This window comes from Equus quagga, chromosome 20, assembly GCF_021613505.1.
Source record: "Equus quagga isolate Etosha38 chromosome 20, UCLA_HA_Equagga_1.0, whole genome shotgun sequence".
In the NCBI taxonomy this organism is placed as follows: domain Eukaryota; kingdom Metazoa; phylum Chordata; class Mammalia; order Perissodactyla; family Equidae; genus Equus; species Equus quagga.
This window is the reverse complement of record NC_060286.1, coordinates 16,979,878-17,006,113: the sequence shown is the minus strand read 5'-3', so window position 1 is coordinate 17,006,113 and position 26,236 is coordinate 16,979,878. Positions and strand designations below refer to the sequence as shown.

At 45.6% G+C, this 26,236-nt stretch overlaps 1 protein-coding gene across 15 annotated transcripts in view; it reads right to left on the bottom strand.

Moving 5' to 3' along the window:
* The window catches only part of RGS6 (regulator of G protein signaling 6), a 573,259-nt gene that overhangs the window by 167,096 nt on the left and 379,927 nt on the right, over positions 1–26,236 (bottom strand). For all 15 annotated transcript variants that reach the window (XR_006886380.1, XR_006886381.1, XR_006886382.1 and 12 more), the window contains one exon: positions 4,182–4,281. Coding sequence is in view for 12 of the 15 variants with exons in the window: in XM_046647776.1 (XP_046503732.1) it covers positions 4,182–4,281 (100 nt within the window). In the remaining 3 variants the exon portion in view is untranslated. The remainder of the gene's footprint in view (positions 1–4,181; positions 4,282–26,236) is intronic.

Genomic DNA, 26,236 nt, shown 5'->3' with positions numbered 1-26,236 from the left:
CTCCTTTGCCACCGGACTTACAATTTATTGTACTTACTACTCCTCACTGTTCCTCACCCATCTCATGTTCTCAGTTCTCTCCCTACTCAGTTAAAATTTAATGGTCAATCACTTTAGTTGCTCTCTTGCCTCTCTCCTGATTTATCATACTCTCATACTTGCTATAGCCTTAATTAAGTCCCACTTTCTACCTGATACACGCCCAAATCGAGAAAGCTAAATGTGGCTGGAGAAAGAATTGCCTCTCTTTAAATTCATAAGCATTAATAATCTCAAGAAGGTCTTTAACACCCAGCATTCAATACTCATTTCCCTAATCCAGTCAATCTCTCTACTCTCCTAGATGACTATTTCATAGATTTAATCCCTCCCCAAACCTTCAATATCTCTACCCTCTTTGCTTCCCATATTACTAAGGAAATAGAAACAATTAGAAGAAAACTTCTACAAGCTCCACCACATCTCCAAGCGTATCTGTACCTCTGTTCATGTCCTATGGCTCGCCTCCTCTTCCTATGAATAAATTGCACGTTTCTAGCTAAAGCTACCCACCTATCTTAGTTTCAATTCCTCACCTACTCGTTGATATCACTCCTTGAATTTTCCCTCTTTCTCATTCACCATTTATTTCCCCCTCTCTGTTGAGTCATTCCCATCATTATATAAACACACTATCACTTACATATTATTAAAAAAATCTACATGTCCTGACCCCATTTACCCATGCAGATACTACGCATTTCTTGCTTTAAGGAAAACTTCTTCAAAGATTAATTATACTCACTACCTCAAATCACTCTCTTCTCATTCTAAGTTGAACCCACTCCAGTAAAGCTTTGTGCTCTCAGTGCTTCATGGAATGTACACTTATCAAGGTGAGCAATGAATTCAATGTTGCTAAATTTAGTGGTTGATTCTCAGTCCTATCTTACTTGGTTATCAACAGCATTTGACATAGTAGATCAACTCTACTCTTCCTTGAAACACTTCACTTTCTAGATTTGGCTTCCAAGAAAATGTATGCGCCTGATTTTCCTTCTCATCTCCAGCTACTCCTTCTCAATTTCTTTTGCTGATTTCTTCTTCTCTCCATGACCTCTATATGTTAGAGTATTCCACGTTTTTGGACTTGGACTATGTTTTCCATCTACACTCACTCCCTTGGTGAGCTCATTAATCCCATGGCTTTAAATATCATATCTATACCGATGACTTAGGTCCTGGCTCAGACTCTCCCTTAAAATCTAAATCCACATACCCTAGTGCCTATTTGTCATCTCCAATCGAATGTCTAATAGGTCCCCAAAGTTCAACGTGTTTAAAATGGATCTTTTGATTTCTTACATTTCAGCTAAACAAACAAACAAACCCCTTGCCCTATTCACAGTCTTCCTCATTGAAATTAATGGTAACTCCATTTGTCCAGTTGCTCAAGCCCAAAAGTATGGCATTATCATCAATTCCTTCTTTTCTCTCATATTCTACATATGATCTATCCCCAAATATATTCTGCCTTTAAACTTCAATTGGGATCTGACTACTTCACACATCTCTAATGTTGATAGCCTAGTCTGAGTCACTGTTTTTACAATAGCCACCTATCTGGCACTTAACTTCCCAACTCCCCAGAGCACGCAGAATGCAATAGAGTGATTCTGTTGTAATGTAAGTCAGAGCGTGTCACCCATGCTCAAAGTCCACCAGTGGCCTTACCACCAAGAGGCTACACGATCTAGCTCACCATTATCACTCTGACTTCATCCCTGTTATCCTTTCTTTTCTTCACTCTACTCTAGTTCCCTCCTCTTAGTTCCTCAACACCAGGAACCTGCCTGCCTTGGAGATTTAGCACTTGCTTTCTGGAGTGCTCTTTCTCTCAATAGCCACATGATTCAATCCCTCATCTCCATTCCACCTTTGCTCAAATGTTAACTCCTCAGGGAGTTCTTGCTTGGCCACCCATTCCAAAATTGCAACACTCCTATCCCCTCTTCATACTTTATTTTTCTCTAGGCCTTTATCTCTACCTAAAATTCTGCAAATTTTCCACATTTATTTTGTTGTTTCTTCCACTAGAATCTAAATTCCATGAGAGCAGAAATTTTGATCTGTTTCATTTACTTTTGAATCCCCACTCCCAACAATGTTTAGAAAATAGTCAACACCCAATAAATATTTGTTGAATGAATCACCAAGAGTATTTGAAAAAGACCAGGTGGAACTGCTAGAAATAAAAATAAAATAATTGAAATGAAACACCTACAGGCTAGATTAAAGAGAAAATAATTTTTCAGAGAAAAACATAATATCAACAAAAGAGATACACGGCATGATTCATCTTATGAAGCTAGTATAAATGTGATACCCAAACCGGCAAGGAGCGTAAATAAGAAAAATCACAGACCAATTTTTCCCATAAAAATAGATACAAAAATCCTAAACAACATTTTATCAAGCAAAATCCAGAAATGTCTGAAAAATATATAATAGCCAATCTTGTGGTATAATTCCATTTATATAAATTTCAAAATTAGAGAACACTAACCATACAAGCATCCTTCATGATCCAAATCTACTTGGTACTTGAGTTCAAACAGTGACAGTTTCAATAATCAGTTGGGATATTTATGGGTACCTCAACTGAGTGTATTTATTTTTTAAGGTAACAAATGGTAATACTGACTTTTTGTGGGTTTTTTTGGTGTGCTTTTCTATGAATTTTGACCTATGTACAGATTCATGTCACCAAAATCAGGATGCAGAACAGCTCTATCACCTAATAAAATTCCCTCACACTATGCCTTTGTACCCACACTCTTTCCCAGACTCCCAATCCCTGGCACCACTGATCATTCTCCATCATTATAGTATCTTTGTGGTTCTTGTTTCTTTTTAGGACGTCACAGAAGTGGAATCATATAGATGTAACCTTTTGAGACCGGCTTCTTTCATTCAGAAAAATGACTTTGAGATTCATCCAAGTTGGTGCATTTATCAATGGTTCACTCCTTTTGATTGCTGAATATGGATGCACCACAGTTTGTTTATTCACTCACCCACTGAAGGACATTAGGATTGTTTCCAGTCTTTGGAGATGATGAATAAAGTTGCTATAAATACTTACGAGTTTTGGTCTAAACTCGAGTTTTCATTTCTCTTGGATAAATGCCTAGGAGTGAGATTGCTGGGTCATATTTAACTTTATAAGAAACTTCCAGAGTCGCTACATCAGTTTACCTCCCCACCAATAACGTCTGAGAGCTCAGTTGCTCCATAGTCTCAGCAGGACTTGGTATTGTCAGTATTTTTTATTTTAGCCACTCTCTAGGTGTGCGGTAGAAACTGAGACCTTTTGATTCCCAAAATTTTAGAAAGCAAACAGCCAGATTTTGATAATGAATCATCTAAAGTTCTATCTTAATTTATTTGGTGATTTGTTTGGATAGTAAGGGATACATGCCTGTGTGGTAAGACCATGAAGAGAGCAACAGATTGATTAGTATAAAGTAGGCAGTGGTTACTGCAAGTGGAAGGGGAGGTAGACGCCACTCACAGCAGGTCAACCAGGAGCTCTAAGATACTGGTGATGTCTTAGTTATGAAGCATCATGATGGGTACATGTGACCTGTTTTATTATTATTCTTGAAACAATATCCATGTGTTTGATACATTTCACAATGAACAACTTTTAAAGAAACGTCTGAGCACACAACACACACAAAAATCCCCAAAGTAACGTAGAAAAATATTTTAAAAGCACTTCTTTCAGGAGTTCAAGTACAGTGAGCTAAAAATCTTAACATTTTGCAGAATGCGAACATAAGATTTTCGTAAGGCTTGTTTAAAACTAAAATAAGTTCTTTAATATTTCCATGCTTATGTACACCCCATAGGCCAAATTGCTGATGGGCTAGCCAGTTTATTAATGAGCTAGCTTCTTCCCAGAAGCCTCACCCCACACACAGAAGGGCTGGTAACGGTAACAGTATTTTTAACAATCGGCAGAGAGTAGCTCCTTCCTAGAAACCAGGACCAGAACTCGACCTTATTTAAGAAGTACATTGAACATATCAGCTTTACTATTCACAAATTCTCAGACACCCCCAGGTCACAATTGAGGCTACATGCTCTTCAGGAGCCTCTTTCTGTAGCCACTAACACCTTGTAAGGAGAACGTTTACCTGTGACAACACTGGGGATTTTGGAGAGAAAGCTCTTGACTGTTCTGATGGGCACACCGCCTGTCTTGTCATCTTGCATCTTTGTAATGATATCTTCAATCTGAAAGAGGTTGAAGAAAAGAAGTATTACTGTCTCCCACAAAGTGATTGTAAATGACATCTTTATGAACAGCCAAAATGTGGGAACATGGATGCCAATAATAGCTATCAGGAAAAACCTCCACCTGGTCAGTCAATAAATGTATAGCAGGATCTGCTATGGACCAAGTGCTGGGGGTGGAGCGGCCGGGGATTAAATACGAGGGCATAAATTATGGTCTGTAAGGACAATACCCAGTTCAACAAGGTAAGGAGGGAGAAATACATTAGAATACTTGATAGGGTCCAACGTGTAATTCAATATATGTGTAATGAAATTCCTCCTCCTTCCCAAATCGGGTTTATATATAAGCATATGAAATTGCCATATCCAGCCTTAAAAAATGGCAATTTCCTATAGTTTAGCTTAATATATTAACAAACAGCTGTTAGGATGTATAGGTAGGGCTGTCTTTGGGACAGAGAAGGATCCAGCCAGAGTAACACAGGAGAAAAAATGAAGACTGTAAATCAAGACATGGAAAGCTCTGGAGAGCTGGAGAAGTTGGAGGACAGGAGAAGTTGGAGGCGGTGGTGTGAGAGTGGTCACCTGGAGCCAGGACCAAGGTGGAGCAAGGATAGGATCCTCTGCTTTTGGGCTAAAGAAGACCACAGCATCAGAAGAAAGACCACGGTGGGCTGTGGCCTGGAGTCAGGTGAAATCTTACTGATGAAACAAGATACTGTGTACATATATCGAACACAGAGCAGAGAGGGGAGATGGACTACCAGGGATGTGGGCGCCTAAACCATAAAACCAATGCGTAGCTAAAAATTTACAAGCCAGGACAGAAATCTTCAGAATAGGATACAGAACGATCTGTAACAAGGACATAGATCTTTTTGTTTTGTTTTGAGTGGAGGGAGGGCAACTAGAAGAGGGGAGAAAATATTGTGTAATTTTACCACACAGTTTGTTCCCCTAACCAATAGAATATCTTTCAAACACTAGGCTGGATTCTCTGAGTGCTTCCATAAACGATTCACGTAATTTTAAGTCTAGAAATTTAAAGCTGTAGCTTGTTTAGTCTAACGTACTAGGATTGCAATTTGAGGGTGAGTGAGTTTCTCAAAGTCACATGACTAACAACTTGTTTGAAAGAAATCAGTAACTTGTAAGACACAGTTAGCATATGGCATAATTTAATAATAATAATATACAATAGCCAAAATGTATTAAAAATTTATTATGTGGGGCTGGCCCCGTGGCCGAGTGGTTAAGTTCGCACGCTCTGCTGCAGGCGGCCCAGTGTTTCGTTGGTTTGAATCCTGGGTGCGGACACGGCACTGCTCATCAAACCACGCTGAGGCAGCGTCCCACATGCCACAACTAGAAGCACCCACAACGAAGAATATACAACTATGTACCATGGGGCTTTGGGGAGAAAAAGGAAAAAAAATAAATAAAATCTTAAAAAAAAATTTATTATGTGCTAAGTACTACTCTAAATATTATACACACACTATGCCATTTAATCCCCATGATTACTTCCTAAGCTAGATTACACTATTATCCACACTTTCAGATAAAGAAACTAAGATTTAGTGAGCTGTATCAATCAGGGTAGACTAGATTAAGTTGTGGTAACAAATAACCCTTAAAATCACAATGGCTTAATACAACCAAGTTTTCTCTCTCATGCTACAAGTCTACTGCAGGTCACCAGGGGCACTCTGCTCATTGTAGTTACTTGGGGACCCAGGCTGATGGAACAGCCACCATCGTGAATGTTGCTGGTCATCGTTCTAGAGGGGCAAGAGAGAATTCTGGAGACTCGCACTGGTTATTAAATGTTACAGCCCAGAGGTTATATATAATACATTTGCTCCCAATTCTTCAGCCCGAACTAGTCACATGGCACCACACAACCACAAAGGAGCCAGGGGTCCAGTCTTCTGGGTGCTAGAAGGAGAGGGGAACTGACCATCTGTGAGCAGCAGCAATGACCAGCATGGTTGTTAAACAACCTTCCCAGGGTCACACAGCTACCCAGTTGTGGATCTGAGTTTGAACCCAGCTGCAGACCCCAGATCTCAGGCTTCTACCCCTTGGGCTGCTCTGCCACCCAATAAGATGCCCAGAAAACCAGCCAAGCAGGGAGATCGTTCTCCCCCATGGATGGTTCCGGGTTTTCCTGAGAAGTACAGTTACGTCTTGCTTAATGATGGGGATACTTTCTGAGAAACGCATCATTAGGCAATTTTGTCATTGTGCAAACATCACAGAGTGTACTTACATAAACCTAGATGAGATAGCTCACAAAACACCTAGGCTATATGGTAGTAACCTTATGGGGCCACTGTTGTCCATGCCATCCATCATTGACTGAAATGTCGTTAGACAGTGCTTGACTGTGCCCCTTGGGCAGTAGATGAACATATCATGCTAGGAAAAAGGGTCGTGCTCTGAAGACCTGCATTCTGTTAAATGACAAGATAAGGATTTTCATCCATATTCACATTAATAATCTCAGCTAGTGCCCCCGCTTCTGTCCTCTAAACTCAACCCAATGATTCATAGTAGTTTGAGTATTACTTGCGAATAGCCGAGGAGAGCTATTCCTAGATAAGTGGTGATATTTTCAAAGTAATCTATGCTTTTGATCTAGTGTGCTATCTGAAACCAGAAGTATCAGTTACATTGTTGCTTTCTATGGAATGGCCTGAAAATCAATGGGAATTGGAGGGAAGCCAATATTTCAATTTAGTCAGACCCCTGACTTGTCATTAGAAGGTAATCATTTCCAGTCTCTGCTCATGTGGGCTGGATTTAAAGACTGGCTGTGCAGAGGAAGTCTCCATGATTCTTTTCTCCTCCGCTCCGCTTAGTTGCTTCACCACACTACTGAATCTTAAAAGGCCTTATTTACTGAAGAGGAAGACCTATTTTCTCACGTTGCCCACCATGTACCAAGAGGTATATCGCTCATCAGAGGTCACAGCGAGATCAAAAGGACAACTCCCTTAACTGGCCAGAAAGGGGATTATGTTCCAGCAATAGTCTACAACATCAGAGATGTGGAAGAATGTTTCATTGGGCCCTACTGCTTGACTCCCCCTTGGTATTAATATACCCCCAAATTCTTGCTGTGGCCTCATGATGGGTAGAGAGTCTGCTCCTTGACTTCTGGGCTTGGCCATGTGACTTTCCAAGCTAATGGAATGTTAGCCGCGTGATGTGAGCAGAGGCTTTCAAGGTGTTTGCATGGTTATGCTTACCCTCTTCTCTTAGGAGGTTATCCCTATAGTTGGAATAGTTGTTATTCCGAGGAAGGTGAGAGACATATGGAGCAGAAGGAACCCAACCCATAGCTGGATCAGTCAAACCTCAGCTGACCCGCAGACTCACAAGTGAGAAATAAATGCTTATTGTTGTATGCCACCAGGTTTGGGGTTGTTTGCCCTGCAGCAAAATTGTGGCTATGGCTGACTGATACAACAGGGTTCTGAAAAAAACGAATTTATCAGAAATTGCTGAATCTACAACAAATACTTGGTAATAAGAATCAGTGAATCGTAGAGGTGGGGTAACCTAGAATCCAATCCTTTTTAAGAATGCAGAAATTCCATCTACCCCATCCACCATCTACTTAAAAAGTCTTCGGGTTTATTCTGCTCCATAGTCCATTCCACACTTGTGTCAGGCAAATTTGCGATAGCTGAGTTTGATTCTGAAGCAAGGTCCACTGCAACATCAGCCAATAATACTGTCTTTGAAATTTTTGTCATGGTTTATGGAGAAATGCTAAGAGTACAGACCTACCAAAAAATCAAAACTGGGCTCCCAGGAGCATATATAAATTATAATGACAAATATTTTCAGAATATCTACATTACGATCAATATTGTCCCAGGTATTTTAAATAAACTGTTATCTAATTTATTTCTCAGTCTTAAAAGTTATTTAATACAGATGTTAAAGTTGAGGCTCAGAAAGGTTAAGTGATTTATCCAAGGACACACAGCCAGTAAGTGGCAAAGCCAGGATTCTTACCCAAGTCTTCCTGACTTCAATGCCCAAATCTAAGCCCAAATCTGTCTACCAAATCTAAGATGCATCTTTTTATCCTCACCCAGGGCCTGCCAACATGCCTTTCAGGTACCAGGCACTTAATACTGTTTGCATTGAAGGGAAAGTTTCACTCCATCCTAAGGGAGTAGAAGAGGAAAAAGAGAAATTGATCCAGATAATCAGATTATCAACCATCTCGGGATTTACTTTGGCCCGAGGACTGCTGATGTCTTGCTGCTCAGCATTCTCTCTCTTGGTCCCAAAGGCTTGGCTGGATTAATCTTCTACCGGTAGATCACAGCTCCTGGGCTGGGAATGGGGGGAGGGGAAGGTATATACTTATATTATCTTGACAGTTCAGTTCCATCTAACTTCTGGCACCTTTTGTTCCTGAAGAAGAGCAACATCAATTCCCTGACATCCTTTAATAGGAAGTTCTATGTCATTAGGGAGCAGGTTGGACTTGAGTTTCACTGTGCTGATCAATAAGCAGGTGGCCTTATCTGACAGCTAAGCGATGCAGAGAAACCACTTGGCCAGTTCGAACGGTTCTGCCTGGATGGGTCACAACAATCAGGATGCCCTTCTCCAAGGAGCTCCAAGCTCAGCACTGACATGCAGGTAAAACATTCTTCCAAACAGCAGGAAAAATGGAAACCATCCCACCATAGGGTGGATTTTCTTTGAAATGAGCAATATTATGAGACAGTAGATATAATTCACTGAAATAGCCATGGGCGTAAAAGAGGAGTGGGGAGAAGCAATCCTTTCTTTATGAACTGAAGCTGCAGCAGGACAGTAGGAAGAAAGCTGGTCTGAGGCCCAAGAGAAATTGGCCTCAGCTTCACTACTTGCTGTGTTCGCCTTGAACGGGTTACCTAACCTCTCTGGACTTCCCTTCCCTCATGTTTGCAGTCCTAGGACCCGTTGCTAAACTAGTTCTGAAACGCGAGACTTCTCTGACTTGACAAAGGCAAAGCTGTGCCTGTGAGGAAAGGACAGCACAGGCAATCAGGCCTCTGGGTTCCCATTCTCCATGGTGCCCATCTGCCAGATAGATCCAGGCAGAACGCTTCCCTGTGCTAAGAGGTGCTGGGCAGGACCAGGGAGTTCTGACGTTTTTAGAAAGCATTCTGGACAAACAGCATAGAAGCCCGACAGAGACATGATCTAAAGAGGCCCTGACACGGCCCTTTCTTGACCAGCTCCAGCCTGCTCATCTCGGCTCGTATGGATGCTCTTCTAACAGAAATGACAAAGGGCCAGTATTAGTTTTGTTTGTGTAAACTAATTATCCAGTAAACTAATTTATTTAGCTCCTCCAATTTTTCCTCAGTAGAAGATTAAAAACTTGAAGAATAGGCAAACTATGTTGTTATTATTAAAAAAAAAAAACAAACCACCACAACTTCGGCAAAGAAGGCAGTGTTTGCCTTGGCACGAAGGTCTTACTGAAGCCTTTCCTCTTGACCTGGCAATCAGCTGCCCATTGCTAGCTACTGATGACGGTCACTTCAGCTCCTGCATTTCATTAAAAACCCCTTCTGTTTCGGTGTCTGTGAATGAGTGAAAATGACGTTTGGGACACATCTTATCAGCCCGGAGGCAGACTCAGAGCTGGCAAATGATAATCATACTTCTTAATCCAAAATGTGTGTGCTTCACTGAGCATGCTCTGCCCCATATGGGTTCCATCAGATCAGGCCATTTCTCATTTTTATTTCCAAAGACACAGCACACTGCTGTTCTCAACTTCTAAATGTACTCAGCTTCACTTACCGGTTTAGTGGACATTTATTAGGCACCTGCCAAGCGCCAGGCACTGTTTCAGTTTCTATGGTGACAAAAGTAGGTAAAAGACAGAATCTGTTCCCCATCACAATGATAATACATTTCAGAAAGATTCAGGGATCGAGGTTTACAGTTAAGGATGTGTTGGCGACAGCAGAGAAAGTACAGGTTCCAAAGAAGCTAGAAGGTGAAACACTAAGGAATACCACATTCAGAGGGCCTCAGAAGGGGAGCGATCAAGACTCGCTCCCCTTTTCACCATCCCATTCAAAAGACTGTGATTTCAACAGCAGGAGGGGAGTTTTGAGATTCCTTGTGCCAGCTATGACAATGATGAAATGCCTGTTAGTTTGTTTTCAGTTAAACTTACTTTTGAATTACTCTATCAGTCTAGAATGCTCTCAATAGAAAGTAAAAAAAATCCAGCCTCCAAACACAGGGGATTATCTTTGCACATAACAAGCAATCCACATGTAGGTAGTTGCTGGCATTATCGCAGTTACTCTTTTCTAGGTGGATCACCATCCTGGCCTTTCCCCCAAGGTTGCCAGACAGCTGCCCCAACTCCGGACATCACTTCTACGTTAAAGAAGAAAGGTGAGAAGAAGGGGGGAGGGTTGGTACAGCTGGACTTGTTCCTTTCATCTGGAAAAGCATATTCCTTCCCAGAAGACACCAACAGATCTCTGCTGCAGTCTCATTGGCCAGAACAGGGGCACATGGCTACATGTGGCTGCAAAGGAAGCTGGGAAGAGGGTGTTTAGCTTTTCCAGCCTCTATATTGCGTGGAAACATGGGAAGAGGAGAATGGAAATGGGGTTGGGTTAATCAAATAGTATCATCTGCCACAAAGACCCTGCCTGAAAGAGCAGCCATGAAGGATGGTGGGGCCCTGAGTCCTCTCTCGTCTGTTCTCTACGCTACAGCCTGTGTGATACTCTCAAGGGAAAAATCTGACCATTTAACTCCTCTGCTTAAAATCCGTCTATGGTTTCTCGTCTATGGTGCTTATTCTGTTATAAGCTTTATAGGACCCTCTATCTTTTCTCTATATCAGTTATCACTTTAATTTGGACTTGCATTTCCTGTTAGACTGTTTCGCTCACCATTTAATCCTAATAGTAGGTACTCAATAAATATTTATTGAGTGAATAATTGAATGAATGCATGAATGAATGATATGACTGCTATATTCTTAAAGAACTGGATTATCCTGGATTCCAGCATTGAATGGGATGCTAAATATACCAGGTGGTGATATCTGCAATTTAAAGTAAGCTTGGTATTTACATTTTTAAGATCATGCTTTGGAAATGGGTTAAATAAACAGAAATCTCAAGATTCCATGAATCTTAGCAACAACGTTCAAGGACCTGCTCCACAGGCACCCGAGCATCAGCTGAGCAAGGAGCCCGTTCTCCAATGTACCATGGCTGACATGACCCAGGGGCAGTGCCAGGGCAGACGAATGAGGCCGTGTGATTTGTTTTGTCTTTTGGAGGCTTATTTTTATGGTTTTAATATTACCATATGCACTGCTTCATAAATTACTTTTATGGAAAACATTTTTCCCCATTTAATTGAAGAGAAATGCAGACGAGAATGACGTTCTAGGTCAGTAAACAAATGGCTTGTTGATGATACTTTAAGGGAAATGACTCTCCCCTGAGCTTGGCTGGAATAGCCAAACCTTAGAAGGCATCCTCTCTCTTATGTAAGAATCTATTGTTTGTTTGGAAATATGAGCAGAGCAGAGATTCCTTACTCCTTCGGGCAAGCCACAGACTAAGGAACCTCTGACTGCAGAAGGCCAGCTACAACGCAAATGAGAAAAACAGACACTGGCCAATGAAACATTCTAGCAATGTCAGAGGACTGAAAATCTCTCTATTATAATTTCCTCAAATTAACCCTAATTTGAGTGTGGCATCTGCTTCTTCCTAGGAACCATTCCCCGCTTTACAGATAAATACACTGATTCTTAGGAAATGTAAATTGTCCAAGGCCAAATGAGACTGTTGAATAATGACATTGTCGGTATGAAACCCAGGCAGTCTTGCTCCAGAGCTGGCTCCCGGCATCACCACACCAGCTGCCAGGGCAGCTCCCAGGGAGGCCTCGGGTCACCCAAGGCTTTAGCTGAGTGAAAGAAGATGGGGCCACAACATACGCTTAAAAGTTTAATACACAGTGCGGATGGCAGAAAAATGGCCCCCACAAAAGAGGTCCACATCCTAACTGCTGGAACCTGTGAGTATGTGACCTTACATGGCAAAAGGGACTTTGAAGATGTGATTAAGGTCAAGGACGTTGAGATGGAATGATTATGCTGGGTTATCCTGGCTGGCTCAGTCTAATCCTACGAGTCCTTGAAAGATAAGGACTTTTCCCAGCTGTAGTCAGTGTGAGAGAGACGGGACTTTGCTGGCTTTGAAGATGCAGGGAGGGGCCACAAGCCAAGGAATGTGGGTGGCCTCTAGAAGCCAGAAATAGCAAGAAACAAATGGTCCCTCAGAGCCTCCAGAAAGGTATGTAGTCCAGCCAGCACCTTGATTTTAGCCCAGAGAGACCTATGTCAGACTTCTGACCTCCAGAACTCTAAGACAGTAAATTGACCTTCAGCCATGAAACGTGCAGTGATTTGTTACAGCAGCAGCAAACTAATACATACAGTGACCTCTACTTACAAGTAAATGTTTGGAAAGTCAGTATTCTGTATTGTTTCCAAAACAGATTAGTATTTTCTCCTCCTGTGGAGGAAGTGGGTGGATTTCCCCATTCTCCACTGCTCTCTGCTCCCTCTGACCAGCCTAACAGCCAGACCAATGGGCAGTCAGGGATCGTGGCAGTCTGCTTGGGGGAAGACGCCAGGGATGATGACAGGGAAGATGTCTGTCTATAATCTGAAGTAACTGCTTCCATGACATTAAATGCATCAATTTTTGGTCTACCTGGGACCAGTTAGATGGACAGCTCAGAGGTTATTTCCAGGAGATTCTTAAATGGCTCACAGTAGCCCATTAATTAACTCCAACACCAGATTCTACACAAGGGAAAACAAATCTCCTTTGTCATTTCCCATCTCAAATTTTACCTTGCCACATTCTTCAACTCAGCCCCACAAGGAGAATTGTACAAGGAATACCATGAGGCAACACAGCCCAAATAATTAGGCAGCATGGTAAAATGTTCCGAATGTGAACATGAGGCCTACATATTAAGTTTCTATAGAAATATTCTGGTTTTAACATGCATATCACCTGTCCCTTACTGCTGACGAGAGGTCAATACTGCTGTTTCTAAAGAAAAACTGGCCCATCCAGTGTCCTAGAATACTACTACAAATTTTTCCTCCTGGAGAGAAGCAAGCAACATAAGACCTTGTCCTCCCTCTGACCCCAGGGACATCCTGGACTCTGGAATCGTCACCCTTTTTAGCTCACTTCCTTTCTGACTCTTGCTCAACACCTTCCCCTACTCCAAACTGAACAACTGAATTGGCAACTGGAGTGAATTTCAGGGCTTGGAATAATTTTGGTAAATTATCTCCTTCTCAAAAACCTGCTGTGGCTCCCTACTGCTACAAAATAAATGTCAAGTTTCCTACTATGGAATTCAAGGTCCTCTATTATTTGGTGGCAAACTACCTGTCCAGTATCAGCTCCCAAAACCCTTTCTTTTTCTTTCTGGACTCATCTGCTAACAACTCCCTGCATTCCATCCTTGCTCCTGCTGCGATTCAGCAATCTGCTGCAAACCCCCCGAACCCTGGCCAAGCTTCCAGGCCCTGCTGGAGAGCTCCTCTCTAGGAAACAGCCCTTGCTATTTCCAGGACATGTGTACATATGTATTATGAACGTCTACATTTTTAATTCCCTTTTTCCATTCCAAGGATGAGAGGCAAGAACCAGAATAAAGCGTTTCTCCCTCTGTTCCAATGGTAAGCGCCACATGCCTCTGCTTAGGACTCATTTCATTCTCTCTTGGTCACCGCAGTTCTGCTTCTTTCCCTCTGGATGTAACTTTCTGGGGGGAGGGACTGTTCTCATCTCTGAAGCGTCCCTGGTCTTCCATATGTGGGCTGCACTGGGTGGAAATAGAGAACAGAGGGGACAACATTCAGCCCTTAAAAAATATTCAGGGAAATGAGAGAGCCCGTCACAGCCTTCCAGAGTTTCTGAGAGCAGAGCATTTCCAGATGGAACAAGAAGGGATGGAACGAAGCTCCCTCACGACTGGAAAACCCCGAAAGCCTAGAGAAGCCTTCGAGAGTTAAAAAGAGAAAGTAGGTCTGCGTCTGAGGCACAGTCACCCCCACACTCTTCCCCTTTCTTTCACTCTGTCCACACCACTTCCCACCAGCGCCCACAGATGCCCAGCCCCTCTGTGGTGTCTTCCCAGACGGCCTGCCCCCTAGGATCCTTGTCTGCTTTGCTGGGAACCACCTGCAGCTGGTGCTCGGAAGGACCCGAGGTGGCACCACTTCTTGGTGCTAAACATCCCACTGCCGTTGCCAATGGCGCCACCCTTCCCTCCCCAGGCCCATCCCGCCCGCCTCTCCTCAGGCCGCTGGCTCTGACTCTGTGCAGCATGGTTTCATGGTTCTATCTGGTCCCTCCCTCTCTATCCTGAGGGGCCCACTCTCTTCACCGTTCCCTCAGATGGCAATCCCTGCTCCTAGTCCTGTCATTTCCTCTCCCCAGGGCATTTCTTCTTTGGCTATATCATTCTTCACGTGTGATGCCCCAAACTGCTCCACTGAGCACAGGAGAGTCAGCCCTGGGGGAGGAAGACTGAGGCATGTCACAGTGTGGGGGACCGCTTCAATTCTACACAGGCAAAATCAGGTAAAACAGTCCTAAAGGGGATGTAGGAGGTAAATCATCACTTATTCCAAATATACTTGAGCACTCACTGTGTGCTAGGTGCTGCGAAACCCATCAGGCAGGTCCCCAGGAGGATTTTACATGAGCCTAAGGAAGAAGCGGGTCAGTCCCCACAGGAGCCCTGCAGGGGGAGGGGTGGTGACACTGCTGACTTCAGGTAATTCCTGCCTCTGCTCCGGCTGCCCCTGAGCCCTGCCCACAGCACCCTGGGGTCCTGCTGGATCCCATGGGACAGGGCCCAGGACAACCCTGTCTTGTGCTGCCAGAGGGACAGAAGCAAAGATTCCATTTTGGGTTTCACGTCCCATGCCCCTGCTGCTGATAATTAATGCTGCTCTGAACACCCCAGCCCATGGTCTGATGGCTTCCAGAACACACTTCTAAGTGATGCCAGAGTACCCTTCCTGCTCTGTAACTGATTGCCCAGAGGCTGCCATCTCACCCGAAGAGTTTGGGTCCCTTCCCTCTCTGCGTTCCTGCGCCATAAAATGCCCCTGCACCGTCTCACGCCTCACACAGAAAGAAGCACGAGGTCCCCCTGGTCTTTCTGAACTGGCTCGTCTCTTCCTTTTGATCCAGCCACCAAAGGATTAAACAGAATGAGCTAAGGAATGAGGGGTACTTCTATTCTCTTCTTTAGGCTTTATAATAGTTCCCCAAATTTCTTTAATATCCATGAACTACTTTTATTAATTTTAAAGAATAGCAGTTTATTTCTAAAATTTAAACAAGTATGTAGGAAAAGCTCTTAGCACACTTGGTGCCTGGCACACAGTCAGCCGCTCCAATAAATGTTCATTTCCTCTCCTTCGAAACAGAGTTTAATTTCTTCTTCTACCTGAAGCAAATGAGTAACCACGGAACATGCTACTGCTCCTTCAGATGCACAGGACTGGCCCTTCTTTTGGTTCAGTTCCCTGCAGAAACCTCAGAGGACTGCACCTGGGAATAGAGAGCCACATTTTCCAAACAGGTGTCACTAAAGTCACCTCCCACTTAGTGGGCCCACTTTGCATAGGTTTCCAACTACAAAGAAAATGACTGTCACATTAACCAAGTCTGCATCAACCCTGGGTCCCCAGAGCAGCCTTATTTTTACTGCTTTATATCCCACTGCACGGCAGGACAAGCAACAGGACTTTCCTGCCCACAGGTAGCCCCTTGCCAGGAGGAGGTCCACCTGCCTGGGGGCAGAACAGCTTTGCAAGCCCAGGAAAAGGTGGGTTTTATTTCCACGTCCTTTGCCTCCTGCTCCTGAGATCACGGACTGCAAGAGGAACTCATTTTTTATCACCAAAAAAATGAGATTGAATACAGTATGCATCTATCCGATTTAATTCTGATTCTAATCTGACTAAGAAGGAGCCCAGAAACTCTGGGAAGCCTGTGACGGATTGCCGGCTGCACCCGGAAAAACTGCGGGATAAATACTGATACCTGAATATAAACCCAAGAGCCCCTGGGGAGGGCGGCAGGGTCATTTGCCAATGACTTCTGTTAGTCCCACGGATTAAGTGGCTTCTGTAGCCCCTTTTTTTTGCAGTCTCCCTGTAGCAATTCTGCAACAGGAGGGTAAGTAAGTGTCAGGTGGAGCCTTCAGGCCAGTCAGGCAGGGGTAGGAGCACCCACTGGGTGCCTGGCCCCCACCATGGGGGAGACGGGTGGGGTGGGGAGGGCATGGCCCTGCTGCTTGCCACTCGTCAAGCTGACCATGTCGCCCAACTTCTCACGTTTCAACGGCGATGCTGCTGTCTGCCCCACACAGTCATCAGGAGGAACAAGAGAGCGAAAGGTGATGTACAGAGCACCTGGGGCCTCTTGTCCAAATAAAAATGAGCTTCGCCTTCCTCTGCCTGTGGGTTAAGCAGTTGCAGGGAACCAGGAGGTGGAGAGGAGGGAGGCAAATTTGAGAAACTACCGGATTTGAACATGGACCGCAACGAATTGGAAGGGAGCAGGTTTTCCCCCTGCCTACAGGAAAGGCTTTCACAGGGCCTAAAATAGTGGGGGAGGGGTGTTGCATAGGTAAGTGGGTGGTGGGGTCAGGACCATTTCCAGAGCTGAATCACATTAGAAAGGCCATGTCTCAGGTGTGACCGCCACAGCGATGGCTCTACCCACTTCGCAGGAACATCCTGCCCACTGGCGACATTCTCAGTACAACTCGTTGGGAGTCCCCTTGTTATGGGCTGAAGTATGTCCTCCCCAAACTCTTACACTGAGGTCCTAACCCCCAGTGCCTCAGAGTGTGGCCTTATTTGGAAAGAGGGTCTTTTACAGAGGTAATCATGTTAAAATGAGGTCAATAGGGTGGGCCCTAATCCCATATGACTGTGTCCTTATGAGAAAGGGATGTTCGGACAGAGAGACATGTGAAAGGAAGCGATGTGGAGGCACAAGGAGAAGACGGCCATCTACGAGCCCAGGAGAAAGGCCTGGGACAGACCCTCCCTCACGGCCCACAGAGGGAACCAACCCTGCCGACGCGTGGTCCCCTGCTTCCACGGCAGATCTTCGAGACAATGAATTTATGTTGTTTAGGCCACTGAGCCTGTAAGACTTTGTTTTGACAGCCCTGGCAAATGAGCACACTCCTCGAATGACTTGACAGGCGACAGAAGCTCTTCCAACTCTTTCTGTTCAACACACAGTGAAAATGATTCTCATGCTCCCTTCCTCTCCCTTCTCTCCTCCTCTCCCGCAGTCTCTCTCCCTACACACATGCATGTGTGTGCCCGCATGCACACACGCACGTACATTACACACACACGCACACACAGGCATACATGTACACACACATTCTCTCTCAGGAGATGATGACTAAGTACTTCCAGATTCAACAGTGTTCCAGTGCCAAACCGACTAATTTGACGTCTAGTGTATTGTCTGATTCCCAGGAAGCCACCCAGCGTGCTACTTCAGAGCTCAGATTTTCTAAAAGCCAAGACTGTGTCTAACATTAGGGCTGGGAACGAACACCAGATTCAAAGCCTGGATTCAAAACCGGGAAAGGCAGAAAGACACTTCCAGAATCAGGAGTGAGGAGTATCATGATTAGAGTTGGTCTTCTGTTGGTTCTAAACTATCTGTAATAAAGAATAAATGGAAACTCCTACACTTAGGACATAGCTACATAGAGAGAACACCACATGAACAATTTGAGAGATAAGTGATTTAGCAGCCCAAATACAAGATATTTTGCATTTGAGTCAACTGATAATTTACAATATGACATGGTAGGAAAAAAAAAGGTTGATTTGATCTTAGGATATGTTAACAGAAGCATAGCGACCTGAATGAGGGAGGTGAAAGGGCCCTCATCTGCACCGATGAGGCCACACTAAGGAATACTAAGTTCCCTACTGGCACCAGATCTAAGAGGACACATACAAACTATAGCGAGCATAACAGTAAGGGACCAAATCCTGTGAAAGCATTCAATGGCAGGGGTGGGGGCTGGCAGGGCAGGGATTAGCCCCTCTTCCCAAATATCTATCAACATAAATAAAACAGTTAAAAGAATGTGCTTGCTCTGAAAATGCAGATTCCAAGCAAGGACTGCGCCCTGGGCCCTTTCTCTATAGAGATCCTGGACTGGCCACTGCCAAGCTCAAGAAGCACTTCTTGAGTCAAGGCCCTGGTCCCTAGAAGCAACTTTTGCTCCTTAAAATACAACTAAGCTTGGGGGCTGGCCCCGAGGCCAAGTGGTTAAAGTTCCGTGCGCTCCGCTCCAGCAGCCTGGGTTCGCAGGTTTAGAACCTGGGAGCAGACCTACACACCAGTCATCAGGCCATGCTGTGCAGGTGACCCACATACAAAACAGAGGAAGATCGGTACAGGTGTTAGCTCAGGGCAGATCTTCCTCACCAAAAAAACCCAAAAGCAATGAAGCTTGGAAGAGAAAATTGTTAACCTATTACTTGAGTTCTCCCTAGGATGAATTAGTCCATCGGATGAGCTCTCATGAGGAAACCCAGAGAACAGGGAACCCCGAAGGACTGGGGACAGTGGGAGGTGGGCGGTCGGAGGAGGGGTAAAGTCTGAGGCTTGAACCCCAAGTGAGCAGGCCCAGGTGAGGGGCTGCAGGTGGAAGGGGTGTGGGTGGTGGTGGGATAGACAGGCCCCTCTAGGGCTGGGGCAGCCTGAGATTGCCAGGCCCTTCTGGGGAGAGGGCGTGTCCAGGAGGAGGGGAGATGTGAAGGGGTGGGGTGAAGGTCTCATCTCACAAAACCCTCGGAGCAGCTTTTCCACTTGTGGTCCTTACCCTTGTTTCGTCACAAGGAAACCGCCTCCCCTCTGAGGAGCTCAGTCTCCTCATGAAGGAATCGGATGAGCTCCATCGTGGAACACATTTTTGCAGAAAGTCTTGAAAACAGACATCCCTCATTTCCCTGAAATCCAACTGCCTCAGAGGGTGCTATTTGGGTTTCTGGGTGTCTCCAGGCCAGTCCAGACCAGCAGTCCTCCCTCCTGCCTTCAAGATGAGTGATGATTCCATGTGGGAGGGGTGGCCTTCACCTCTGAGCCGCCTGCCCTGCCTGCTCCCCAGGTTAGTGTAGGGTTCAACTGTGACAGACATGCAGGCTCTTTCCAGAGCTGTGAGGGGCCATTCTTGGCTTGGCTCCTGGGACCAACTGCCCCTGGAGAGAAGTGGGGTTCAGCACAAGCCTCAGGGGGGTGGGGTTCAGGCATGGTTGTAGGGCTTTCCAGCACTGAGCCTTCTGGGGAAGCACCATTAAAAATATGAGTGAGCTCCCTCAAAAATGCTCTTTTTGTCCCCAAGGGGCCTCCTTTTGGACACCAATTACATGCTGGCTTCAGACATTCTCCTTGGACATTCAGACGACAGCCTGAGGCGTTGGGAGCCCTGGAGGATTTAGGGGAGGGGATTGGAGAGATGGAGAGAAAAGTGCACAGCCTGCATTTGGGACAATGTATGTGCAGCGGAGAGAGAGAGAAAACTTCCATTTGATAATAACTTCTGACAGATAAAAAGCCTTTGCCTACACGTAGGTCATTCTGAGATGCAGAGATTTGATGGGAATAAAAATCTGGTGTGCGGACATGAACTTGTTACCTTGCAGTGCTGGAAATAAAACTCAGATTTGCGTCGCTCCTCTGGCAGGGAGCGAATGCGAGATCTTGGAGAACGTGATGCAAAGGTGCTAGCCTCCCCAAGGCCGTGAGGCCTTTCCTGCTGTCTCCAGCACACTGCATGGATGCTCCCCGGGGGCCGAGACCAAAGAACTTCAGAGTGTGAGCCCCAAACATCAGCTAAAGGAAAGACATTCCACAAATCTAGCAACACAGTGAGTGGCTGGGAGAAACGTGATATTGACAGTGGAAATTGCCGATGAGGTAATTACAGCAGCGGGGACTTCGTCCAGAGGACAGAGAGAAGCCGAAGGGCTGCCTAGGGTTCTGAGCATTTGCAGAAGCAGGTGTGACAATGATCCCTATCCAACGGAGAGGCAACAGCATTCTCCCAGTGACAACCAGTTAGGTCCCCTCCCTCCCTTGTCTCTCCCCAAGCTGGCTGTCCTGCCCCGTGGTGGCTCAGGCAGGAGCTGATTGCACTCCCAACTGTCTGTTCAGAATTGAAAAAGCTCAGGGACAAAGCATCAACAAAGATCTTTATTTGACTCAATTTCATGATATTGACATTTTTTTCTAAATTATAATTTGTTATGAATAGCAGTCAGATTACTGTGCATCCTTTAAACATATCCCATTGCTAAGGGGGCTAGATGAGGTGGGGGTGGGATTGGGGCCTGAGACCCACAGTAGGGTGGAGCCCCCATGGATTAAGAGGCAGTAGGGCCACGATGGTGAAAAGCCCCTTGCTGTGCCGTCCACCATCGTTCTTCACACCAAGGGGAAGGGGAGGGGTTAAAGTATAAAGCGCCACACAGCACTCAGTCTTACCCTTAATAAGCTGTATAACCAAGGGCAAGATTGTGCCTCAGTTTCCTTCTGCAAATGAAAGGGTTTCAATGGCTTCTAAAAGCCTCTCCAGCTCTTGTTATCTCTATGACTTGCTCCTCCAAATCCGCAGCTCACACATCTCAGGACGTACACGGAATGCAGTTTTCCCTGTGGAAGGTCCCCCCCAGATGCCTCTCTCTCTTGCCACAGCCTCTACACTCTCCTCGACAGGAGACGGGAGACACTCACCTGAAAGGTGAGGAGGGGCCACGGAATTGCCTTCTGGTGGCTGCTTCTCAGGAGCCTGGTGCTGGCAGAAAGGATGGCTCACGTCTGTTCCCTGCCCCAGGTGAAAGGAGCCAGGGTCCTGCCCCCTGGGGAGAAGCCTACATTTCTAGCACCAGGTGAGGAAGTGTGCCTCCATCCTGGAGTTCACAGGACATCCAGCATCACCGTCCCCCACGTTCTCTGGTAGGTCAACTGGTAATCAAGGTGATATTTTGATCTTTACCTGCCTCCACTCTGGAGTCTCTCTTTCTCTGTCTTCTTGGTTCCAAATACAGTGGGAACCCAGGGCTGTAATTAAACGGACTCTCTAAAACCCCAACAGTAACCCTTGAGCTCGCAGCGTGAGGGCAAACCTACTGCTTGCATTGAAACATCGCCAGCTCTTTTTTGGCAAAGGTTTCAGGACTCTGCAAAACTCCGCTGTAGTTTGCGAGCCATCTGGAGCCCGTGGGAGCTTAGTTCAAGTTATTCTCAAGGAGACCCGGTGCTGGCGACAGGCCCCAGTGTCTGTCAGACGGTTTCCTCAGCCAAGCGGAAGCTTGGGGGCCGCAAACGGCACCTCCGAAGTAACTCGGGCTGAACTGTGTCTGGCCGGACGCCGAGCCAAGAGTCCCTTTGGTTAAATAATTCACAGGCCGCCTCTGGGTATGTAAACACAGCCTTGTCTAATGTAGGCTGACAGGTGATTTCATGCATCATTTAACTCTTTGCATTGCTGAGGAATGCAACAGAGATTAGATAATCGGAATAATTTCACATCTGTAAACAGCTTTTTTTCCCCTAAGGAACAAAATATTGCAAACACGAAGTATAAAAGAAGCATTCATCTGGCGAGCCCATGGAGAAGACAAAATCAGGCGTTTGTTGCAATAATAAATTGGGCACACCTCCCCATTCTCTCCTCTGCCCAGGCTGAGTAGCCTCAAGGAGAGGTTCTCCAGGGTGGTGGGAGGCACCACGTGTGCTATGCTCCAAAGAAAGTGCCCGGAAGCAGGGAAAGAGGTGGAGAGAGAAAGTGAGTGGAAAGTAGAGTTGGCATGAGAACAAAAGAAAAGGGGAGTAACCCCTCCACCGTGGAGCCTTGATCTGGAAGGAACCTTGAAGCCGCAGGTCAGACGGACACCAGGTGGACATGCAGCTCTGTAGGCTGTTCTCCCTAGACAATCGTCTCCAACGACTGTTTCACCCTGCTCCACCCTCTACCATCACGGCTTAGCTGGGCAGTCCTATCCTGCAAAGCGGACGACAGAAACAAACCCCTCAAGAATATACAGTCTGTTGGCCTGCTGTTTGTTCCCAGATTGCAAATGAAATCTGGGAGCCTGGTCACTTCTCTGACAAACTGCTATCCTCAGCAAGGAAAGTGCTCAAACTCCGTTTCAGACAGCTCAATCTTCTTAAATGCCAGGCCAGTTTTAAGCCTGGTGGTGATTTACCACAGCTAGCCGGGGCAGGCGCTACGGGAAAATGTCACAGGTGGACTCATACACCTTCTTGAGTCTTCCACACCTTCGCTTTCAGCCAGGCGGCCTCCTCTCTGTGTCTAACAGAATCTTGGGCCTGTTGGCTGCCTTGATTGTGTCCTTCTGCAGACTGACTCTCCAGCTGGGCTCAGCTGAAAGCCCTTGCCAGCCTGGGCCAGCAGCCCTGTCTGCATCGTCTGTGATAAATTGATTAATTGGGGGCCCCCGCTCCAAGGCACCCTGCAGACCACTGGGCTTTGCAGAGTACAGACTGACCGAAACTCACATGTTGTCTGGGAAGATGGGACACACCAAAAACTTTTAAAATGTCATCTCAGAAAAAAAAAAAATCCTTGCAGGTGTTTAGCTGAAAGTTGAGAGGGAAGCTCAGTCACCGCCCCCGCCCAGGAGTCTCTAGGTCCCACGCAGGGCTGCTGTGACCGGGCTTGGCATTCGTTCTGACAAGCACGCAGTATTAAGTTTAGATGTGGGCCCTGTGGATCTGAAATTAAACATCCTGTCACTAACACAGATTTCAAAATTCCACTTAGCTGAGGTATATGAAAAGTTAATGCCCCTGCGGATGAATCAAACTTGGAGGGAAACATGGCAAAAGCCTTGATTTTTCAACCTGCCAACAACCTCCCTGGCACAACGGCAGGAAAAACATGCTAAGAGGGTGTTCATCCTTGCCGGGTGCCCCATTTTCCCCGGTTTGTGAGCGCTCTGATGCTGCCGGCTTAGGGGACTCACACAGGTTCTCAAACACCTCTCCCATATTTACATCCACCCCTTACAGCGAGGGGGCAGCGAGGTACGCCCAAATTACTGACATGCCAAGGAAAGATGAGAAGGGCTTGGAAACTCTGCTCTTTGGTGTTGTGCCACCCTAACACCCGCCAGCTGTGTGCTACATGCACATGGTGGGCATTTAATACATGCATTTAATGCATTCGTTGTCATGGACGAAGTCTGATAACTGCGGGAGAAGTGGACTGGAAGGTTTAAAACCATCATCTGGGGTTGGGATCCCAATGGGAGATCCCAGCAAGGCTTCTGATGCTGGAGAAAACTTTGCCCCTACAATGTCAGTCCTTCCCTAACATTTACTGCACACCTGCTGTGTCTGGTGCCGCGGAGAAGACAGAGATGTACGTGATACTGTCAAAGGGCTTATAATTCATCACGCAGGAGTCTTTCCTCTACTCGGAAGTTCGACGCAGTGGCCTCTGACCTCAGGATTCCTTGTATAGAGAAGGGCAGTAGGCTGCACAGTCTGAAGTGGTGAGAAGAAAGGCTGCCCAGTGACATCCTCCCAGAGCAGTTCTTAAGACCCCATTTAGGGGACAGTCCTGCATGCCCCTTCCTCTTCAGTGTGGCAATGCCTCCTTCTTTGTGCTACGGTGCACAGTGCCCTCATGGTGGTCCCCACTCTTGTCCCCAAGATCCCTCACTTAGATGCCCCACTTGGCCTGTTCTTTCCCAATAGTGCTTATGTGCTCTGGGGGTTGCCCACCTGCCAGTGACATTTAAACAAACCTATCCTGGGCCCTGTAATTCCAGGACCCTCCTCTTTTCCTAAAATGAATAAAATTTTGTTTTTCTAATCAGTTCATACTTGCCTTCCTTATAAAAGAATTCAGAGAGGACCTTCTGCGCATCTAATGCCAGTTGAAGGCTACTTAAGAGAGCATCTGCTGGGGGTTGCCCCTGGGTTTCCTAAGAACACCCTCTGAGTAGACAAAGCTGTGGCCGCTGGCATGATGCCCTGGCTACCTAGAGTCTGAGGGTCCCAGAAGACCTGGGTTGGGGGTGTGGCTGGAGGTTTTACTTGGTTTATTGTTCTTCACCAAGATTTCACCAAATTACCATTAATGGTAGGAGCACCATAGAGCATGTATTTCTGTCTGTTTACATGCCCATATGTGTGTGTGCATGTGGGTTTGTGTATATACATGTATATGTGTGTATTTGTGTGTATGCATGCATGTAGACACGTGTGTTTATGTGTGCATATAAGGGAGAAAGTGAGCAAGCAAGAGAATTTCATTAAAACTCTCCAATACCTAAAACAACAAGTGTACGTGTGTGAGTGTTGCATATAGTTCACATTTTTCTGAGCTGGGTAAGATTTCAATGTATTGTGTGAGAAAAGAAAAGCTTAAAATGTCTCTGCTTTTTGTTACTTCTTAAATCTCACCACAGTGTTCCTCTTGTTCCCCACAGGCCTGAGACCTTCTTCCGTGGGTGAGAAGTGTGTAGGACTGCCCTCACGATGCTGGCTTTTCTCCTCCTTGGTATTCTGTCTACAGTTAGTTAAACGTGGCCACCGTTCACTAGCGATTACTCTTTATTGGTCATGCTCATCCTCTTCTCTTCACTTTCTACCACGAAATGGCTCGGTGCTCTAGTCTTTGAGTCATTCTTTCATCTCCCTCTTCCTGTCCCATGAAGGAGTCCTTCCTGCTCCTTGCACATAGCCATTGTTTAACACTCTTCCAAAGAGATTTGTTTAGTGCCTAGTATGTATCGGGTGCTTTTCTAGACTCACTTTACTTAATCTAGACGGCCCTTCTGCAAGACAGCCATTCCCATTTTAAAGTGGTGTTATGGAAGGGCAGAGAAGTAATAAAACATCTCTAGTGATAAACAGCTGCTAAGTGGCAGTCAGGAGTGACCAAGGCAGGGTTTGAACCCAGGGGTCTGAATCCAAGGCCAGTACACAACTGTGCTTCCAGTTTTGCGAAGGACTGGTTAACACCGAGACTTGGCTCTTGGAATAAAGTGCTACTTTTACAACAGGGGAAGAAGTGTGCCTGACGGGCGACAGATACTGCTCTCCCTCGTACTCAGGTATGTCGAAGGAAGCCAGGTGGTTAAGTCATTCGTGTACTACAAAGAAAATTAAAAACACAGCAAAGCACAGTTATGCAGTTTATTAAGTTGTGATAGTTAGATGCAACTTACTTGAACTCTCAGGGAAAAGGGGCGGATGGCACTCACTAAGCAATTACATGTAACTGCCAGGCACTGTGTGGGCTGCTTTTCCACGACTATCTCATGTAGCTCTGATCACAGCCTGGGGCCGGATTGTGACCATGCCGGCTCCACAGAGACGGGAAGTGGGGTGCAGATGTAGGATCTGAAGTGGGATCTACATTAATTTAAAATCGATTAACTTTTTGAATAGGTAACACATACATATATGATACTAAATTTGACAGGTAGGAAAGGGGCAAATTAAAAAGTCATTGTAGGGGCCAGCCGGTGGCGTAGTGGTTAAGTTTGTGCTCTACTCTGGCAGCCCGGGGTTCGTGGGTTTGGATCCTGGGCATGGACCTATGCACCACTCATCAAGCCTTGTTGTGGCAGCGTCCTACATACAAAATAGAGGAAGATTGGTACAGATGTTAGCTCAGGTCCAGTCTTTCTCACCAAAAAAAAAAAAAAAAGGTCATTGTACCTCTCACCACCGACCCCCGCTACTCAAGTGCTCTCTCAAGAGGCATTCGCTGTTGTCAGATACATGGGCATATGTTCAGTGATATTTTA